This window comes from Pangasianodon hypophthalmus, chromosome 25, assembly GCF_027358585.1.
Source record: "Pangasianodon hypophthalmus isolate fPanHyp1 chromosome 25, fPanHyp1.pri, whole genome shotgun sequence".
NCBI classification, from domain to species: Eukaryota; Metazoa; Chordata; class Actinopteri; order Siluriformes; family Pangasiidae; genus Pangasianodon; species Pangasianodon hypophthalmus.
The window spans coordinates 19,520,433-19,527,932 of record NC_069734.1 but is presented as its reverse complement, the minus strand read 5'-3'; the positions used below and the strand labels follow the sequence as shown (position 1 = coordinate 19,527,932).

At 41.8% G+C, this 7,500-nt stretch overlaps 1 protein-coding gene across 1 annotated transcript in view; it reads left to right on the top strand.

Annotated features, from left to right (window-relative positions):
• mfng (MFNG O-fucosylpeptide 3-beta-N-acetylglucosaminyltransferase) overlaps positions 1-2,473 on the top strand; it is a 9,599-nt gene extending 7,126 nt beyond the window's left edge. The window contains exon 8 of the mRNA XM_053229605.1: positions 41-2,473. Coding sequence (XP_053085580.1) covers positions 41-98 — 58 coding nt within the window. The 3' untranslated portion in view covers positions 99-2,473. The remainder of the gene's footprint in view (positions 1-40) is intronic.
• The last annotated feature ends 5,027 nt before the right edge of the window (positions 2,474-7,500 follow it).

Below are 7,500 nucleotides of genomic sequence, written 5' to 3'. Positions count from 1 at the left end.
CAGAACTGTGACTGATTTAATTGTGTGTTTGGTTTTGCAGGTTTAAAACACTGCACTGTTTCCTGTACCCTCTGACGAGCTGGTGTCCACGAACATGACAACACTTCAATTCCCAGAATTCCCCTGGAGGAAATCTCACATCGTACACGCCAAAGACATGCACCATGTGTCACCGTGTCACCGTATCTCTGTCACTGTGTCATCACTGAGGAGAAAAGAGGGAACAGAACGCAGTTCTTAGCACTTATTAGACTTTTTCTTACAGATCTGAACTCTCTCGTTGTCGTGTTCTCAGTCTCGTGGATCTGGAGTTCACGTGGATGTTCTTCAGTTGCAGCTCGAAATGTTCTTGAATTGGGTCTTACCTTTCCACACTCCTGGCCGGCGCGCCACCTGTGTCTGATGTGTAAAGTGTTAGAAATTAACAGAACATTGTAAGAGGAGGTTGTTTCTTATTCATATAGTATCACAGCATGAAGAGCTCACACTCCTCATAAACACCACACACCTGAACACGGTGTTTATTCACGTCTGAACACGGCGTTTATTCACACCTGAACACGGCGTTTATTCACGTCTGAACACGGCGTTTATTCACGTCTGAACACGGCGTTTATTCGCGTCTGAACACGGTGTTTATTCACGTCTGAACACGGTGTTTATTCACACCTGAACACGGTGTTTATTCACGTCTGAACACGGCGTTTATCCGCGCCTGAACACGGCGTTTATTCGCGCCTGAACACGGCGTTTATTCCCGTCTGAACACGGCGTTTATTCCCGTCTGAACACGGCGTTTATTCACACCTGAACACGGCGTTTATTCCCGTCTGAACACGGCGTTTATTCGCGTCTGAACACGGCGTTTATTCGCGTCTGAACACGGCGTTTATTCGCGTCTGAACACGGCGTTTATTCGCGTCTGAACACGGTGTTTATTCACACCTGAACACGGCGTTTATTCGCGTCTGAACACGGCGTTTATTCACGTCTGAACACGGCGTTTATTCACGTCTGAACACTGATTTAATAAGAAGCTCTTCCAGGAAAGTGTGTGTCAGAGGTCAGAGCATGTCCATGTTCTTCATGTAGGTTAGAAGAACAAGAACACACCTCAGAACAAAGGTTTATTGATCCCAGTTTATTCAGGCTGAGTGTAAAACTGCTCTTAAACTCAGAGGCCTGGTTCCTTATTCCTGCTTTAATTATACCATTTGTTTACAGCGTGGATCATATTTACATTTACTATAGCCTGCTGAAGTGTTCAGTACTCAGAGTACTAACAGAAAGCACTTAAAGGAGTGTGTGTGTGTGTGTGTATCAGAATTTTACACATTTTGTACAGACAAATTTGCACTGGAATAACAATAAAACTCCTCATTTAGTTTAAACAGGAGCACACACCTGTGTGTATTGAGTATGTAGTGTGTACATTACTGCAGTCTGCGGTTTTCTTTGTACTGAGACACTGTTTTCATAAACATCAAGAAATTGTGCGGATTTCCTATTGAAAAGTGTGTAACTGCTGCAGAAATGATCTCATGTATTAGTCACTTAAAAATTCCCTGATGTTTACCTGTACAATCAAAATGAAAGCTTCAGTAATATCTGTCCTACCACACACACACACACACACACACACACACACACACACACACATTACTCACTACAGCTATTCAGAGTGGAGATAATCACACAGTGAGGATTTAATACTGAAATGTCACATCGATATTCAGACCTCAGACATAACTACAGACTTTTCAGAAGTTACGTGAGGTTCCACGTGCGGGGGCGGAGTTTGTCTATGCCAGGGATTTGTAGAGGCGGCAGATGCAAGTGCAGATTTTTACTGTATAAAGTGCAAAACAAACAACAAAACAGTGAAAACAAGAACCGGAAATGTAAACAATGGCTACAAGGCCAAAACATGTAGACTATGAGCGAGGCTGTGGCACACACAACAACACATACACACAACAACACATACACACAACAACACATACACACAACAACACACACATGATAACACATACACGACAACACATACACACGACAACAACAGCTTGACAACGAGGTGCTGAGAAACTATATAGAGGTGATAATCAGGGTGAAACAAGACACAGGTGATAGTGGTTAGGACATGTGACATGCTGGGGCTGATGGGAAGTGTAGTTCAGAGCCCCTTTGGTGCTACCATGACAGTCTAAAAGGCGTGTCTCAGTTAGGCTCAATTCTGATTTTAAACTTTCAAAATCAATTTTTTCAAATCAAAAGAGTGATTTGAAATCCCACACACACATTTGATTTATGATTTCATGACTACGATTCAGTGTCTCTTGTCTCCATTAAGTTGCGCTTGAGTAACCGTTAGAGCATGATATTAAAACAATGTAAAGTAACAGGGTATGCTGGATCAAGTGCTATTCTATGTGCTGCTGAATAAAGAGAGTGGAAGCCATTTTGTTCAATTGAACCAGTGATTAATGTGATAATTCCAATTAATTGAGTTTAAATGTGAGTGTTTGTGTTTAAAGATGTCTCAGAAGCTTCCACTCAGGAAGAATCAGGAGGTGAGAGCTACACGCAGGTGATTTTAATAATCTGAATGTGGAGCTCAGAAAATCCACTGAAGCAGCTGCGTAACCCGACTCTGAATACCAGCAACTTTCCTCACGGAAACACTAGACTTGAATACTACCCTGTTTAACCCGCACGAACACCACCATCATTTCAGCGCGGGTGTGTCCCAAACCACAGCACTAGATCTACAGCACTGACGGTTTTCGCTTCTAGACTCGGCTGATTGTAGTGTTTTATTTCTCCGAGAGTGTAATGAGAGCTGTGCAGTTGTGCTGTAGGTAAAAAAGAAACACTAAGTCTTTAGGGAACATTTAGAGCTGTGTTTCATTTAGAGCACTGATGTGTAGAGCACTGAGCAGGTCTCATATGGCCGTGAAGTCATAAAGATGGTCGTAAAGCAGCTCCTGTCAGCGTCGTGTGTATAATTATCGGTTTTGTTGGAGTAATTGTTCCCTGCTCACCGCGCTGTATTGAACACACTGCTGTTAGTGTAATGGTGTGCTTTATAGCTCGTGGTCAGTGATGGTCACCCTGAGACTCGGCTTTTCATTATCTCAAACTCGTGTGTGTGTGTGTGTGTGTGTGTGTGTGTGTAATGACTGTAAACATAAAGAGCTTTTAATACATGTGCAGATTGCTGTTGTTATGTGGTAATGTGGTAACAGAACTAAACCTGAGGTGGGTTTTTCTCCACTCATCAGTCCTGGATGGATTTTGGTTCCTGTTCACTACAGACCAATTGTAGAGCCCTAGAAAGTAAACAGAGTGTGCACTACACACTACTGTAGCAGAGAACATCATCTGATTCTTTAATGCATTTCTTTTACTCGAGAATTAAAATTTAAAACATAAACCTACTGAGCTGTAGATGGTTATTAAATTCACTCTCCAGGCAGCTTTCTCGGTGTAAATGACTTCTTCCTGCTCCTCAAACACACACCCACATTCCACATCCATACCTGTAAAGCCACACCCACTCAGAGCCCCCGCCCCCTACTTCCATATATAGACTCAGACACACCCATTATTCCCTTTTCTCAATCAATACACTCTCTAAAGGAACACTGTTAAGAGCTGATAAATAATAAACACGTGGTGCTTTTATAGGCAAACAGGGTCTTTGTTAGTGTGTGTGTGTGTGTGTGTGTGTGTGTGCGCGTGAGCATTCAGTCTTGGCACACAACCTGCCTCGCTTCTGCGCTCTGTTACTATAGAAACCTGAGTACCAGAGTCAGTGATGGAGAGAGAGAGAGAGAGAGAGAGAGAGGAAGGAAGGAAGGAAAATGAAGAAGGAGCTAAAGAGCAGAAAGGTATAAAAAAGAAGACATGAAAGAAGAATGAAGAGACTGAGCAGGGAGGGAAAGAGAAGAGAAAGACAGGAGGAGGAGAAAAGTGAGGACAGAAGAACGACCTGTAAAATAAGATCTTGAATAAAAAAGAAAAAAAAATTCTGTTTACATTTCAGCTGTTTGTTTTATTCCACTGTCCAGCGTTTATTACGAGGAATGATGTGAAAACAGTCTGAATGTGAAATGAGTGAATAAGTCAGGAAATAAGTTTAATACTCTTATAATTATTCTTTATACTTTCAGTCTGGACTCCCAGTACTCCCGGGAATACTGGACATGAGGCGGGAATACACCCGGAACGAGAGAGAGAGAGAGAGAGAGAGAGAGAGAGATAGACAGAGCAACAGAAAGTCAGAGAGTGAGAGTGAGAGATACAGAGAGAGTGAGAAAAAGATAGAGAGAGAGACAAAGAGTGAGAGTGAGGGATAGAGAGAGATGTATAGTGAGAGAGAGAGACAGAGAGAGTGAGGGATAGAGAGATAGAGAGAGTGAGGGATGGTTTTCCCCTCCAGCAGTGCACAAATTAACACATATTTCATTTGCTGCAGAATCGACTATCAGCCAGGACTCTGGGACAAACTGAAGGCCCTGTACGGCTCTGTTCTAAGAGTGTGCAGTGAATAGGTGTGTGGTTTGGGACACGCCCACAGTGGACTGATAAGGCCGAGCTGTTTGTGATGGTGTTTAAATGATGGTTTTAGGACAGTGTGTGTGTGTGTGTGTGTGTTTAGAAGTGCTGTGGAGTGTACTGAAGCAGGTGACTGCAGTTGTGTAACTCTCCAGCTGGTGGCACTGTTGTACTGTAACCGTATCTGGGTTGCCAGATTGAGCAGGAATAAACTCTGTTAGAATTCGGCTGTGGTATAAGACATTAAACCTGTTTAAACATGTCCACAATCTGGCAACCCTGCAGTTTAGTGTCAGTGATTATATCAGAACATCAAATACGATCTAATCTGATTATTTATTTCCATCATGTGATTGGAGAAAGTGAAGTAGAGTCTTTTTTAAACATTAAAGGTGCAATAGTTGATTTTTTTCCTCTTTACTTGTACTAATGAACATGAAAAAAAACCCAATGCATTAATCTGTGACTTTAGCAAAAGTGTTTAAAGTCGCTGAGAAAAACCTGTTGGGAAAACTGACTTCCGGTCCGGAATGCTGGTTTGTGTTTGGATCCGCCTCCTGTCCGTCATTTTATAGACACTCTACTCAATGGGCCACCGTAGATCCTGGGGGCGGAGCTTCAAGAACATGGGCGGGAATCATTTACATGTCGAACCCACCTAACCTTTAGACTAATCTTACCTAAACCAACTCTGATTGGCTAAAACAATATCACTCCTCTCCAATCTGGCAACCCTGCCCTGAAACTGTGAAGAAATAGTTTATATGATATGTAACGTTCTATTTGTCTTTTAATTCCACTCTTCTGGTGTCTATGTGCCCTATACGGTGAACGGGGCATGTGGATTGGGACGCATCCATGTGTGAACTGATGAATGTATTATGTAAATTATTATCGTTAATTAATAATCACAGTAGATCAGAGACATCCTGAGGCTCAGATTTATTCGCCTCTGGTGATAAGTGTCTCTCTGCTGGAAATGTGCGGGTTCCTCAGAGGACGGATCAGAACGGAACCCTGTGAGAGGAAGTGCACAGTTTAACACCCACTCAGACAGGAAGTGATCAGAACTCGTCCGTTTCTGGAAACTAACACTTTCCTGTGTTCAAGGTCAGAATCGATCATCAGATAGTGAGACACTTCATCTCCATCTCAGCTAATAACAGCTGCTAATCTGTACATCACACAGTGTATTACAGCCCAGTGTGAGTGTGAGATGAGGCTGCTGATTGGTCAGCTGCTGTTAACGCCCACTATGACATCATCAGCTGTCAGTATGAATTTCAAATCTCTAACATTTCGTCAGTGTGTTTCAGTGAGAAACTGTTTCAGCTGTATAAAGTTTATTAAAAAAAAAATCCACCTCCACCACCACCACCACCACCACCACCACCAACAACAACAACAACAACAATAATAATAATAATAATAATAATAATAATAAACACTGTGTGTGTGTTTCAGTAAAATACTGAGTGATGAGTGATGGAGTTACTGATATCACAATGAAGTTGCTTATTTTCCTATAGCAGCACACCCCAAGTGTTTTATTCCTCTTATACCACAGCAATTTACCAACAAATGACACATTATGCTTCTTATCCATTTATAGTTACATTTAATGTCACTGAAAGAAGTTAGTTCCTGTTGTCATGTACGTTATAGCAGCTATAAACACTCGTTCCCTCACCAGCCTCTCTTTATTCTCTTTAAGACAAAAACGCAGCTTGTCACGTTACTGAGAAACCGGAAAGAAGCGTAAACTCCTCTGTCCTGAAGACGTCAGGAAACTTAAAGTTCCAGCTTTACCTCTGACTGTTACAAAGCGCTGACACTGGAGACTCCTTTGAGAAAACTTCATTATATCAATGATTCCATGTTTGTTATTCAGTTTATTATCAGTGGAGCGTGAGCTGTACACGTCTCTGTGAATGAGCTGTTACTATAGACACGATAATGTATTGGAACGAGTGCATTATTATAAACCTGTGAGTGAGTGAGTGAGTGAGTGAGCAAGCGATTTCACACACACACACACACACACACACACACACACACACACACACCATTAGACGTGTTTGCATGTTTTCTCTGTAATTCTAACCTCGGCATGGTGTTTGTCCTTTTTGTCTTTTATGTCGTGTTGTTTATAAACTGACTGTGTGGATTTGAATATTAATGAGCTCATGTTTATGCGGCCTGTTTGAGTTAGTGACCTTTACTGACTCTTATGAAGTTTATCCACACACATCCTGCCTCCTGTCCTCCAGATTTAAGCTTTTAGCTCTGTATTCAGAGTGGAGTTAATCTCTCAGCGAGGATTTAATACTGAAATTACACACATCAGCACTCAGAGCTCAGACGTAACTACTGACTGAAGCACTATTCAGAAGTTACGTGAGAGTTACGCACACGGGGGCGGAGTTTATCTAAAACGGAGGCGTGTCTCATTTACACTCTGATTCTGATCTTGAGCTTAAGCACATGTTTCTTGCGTGATCTCAGGAGCAGCGTTAAGTCCAGCTACACAGTTTAATATAACCACAACACATCACGCTGAAATTTATGTTTTGTCTGTAAATACACACACACACGCACACACACACACTGTGGAAAGTCAAAGACAATATTACATACATAAACATGACTCTATTCATTAATTGCTTTAAATTCCACAAAATGTTTTTAGAAGGCATCAGAGGAGCTGCAGCTTCATCTCAAAGAGTAATTTTTTATTGGATTAAAGGCAAAATAATCTCACTGCACTGTAGGTCCTGAAACTTTAACTACATAAAGAACCCCTAGAAGAACCTTTGAGGAACAGTGTAGGAAGAAAAAATAAAAATGAGAGAGAAGCTGTAAGGGAGAGGAGGAAGGAAACCAGGGTAGTAAGGTGTGTATTTGTGTAACACCCCACTGTAGGTCTCTTCAAGGCGCTCTTTG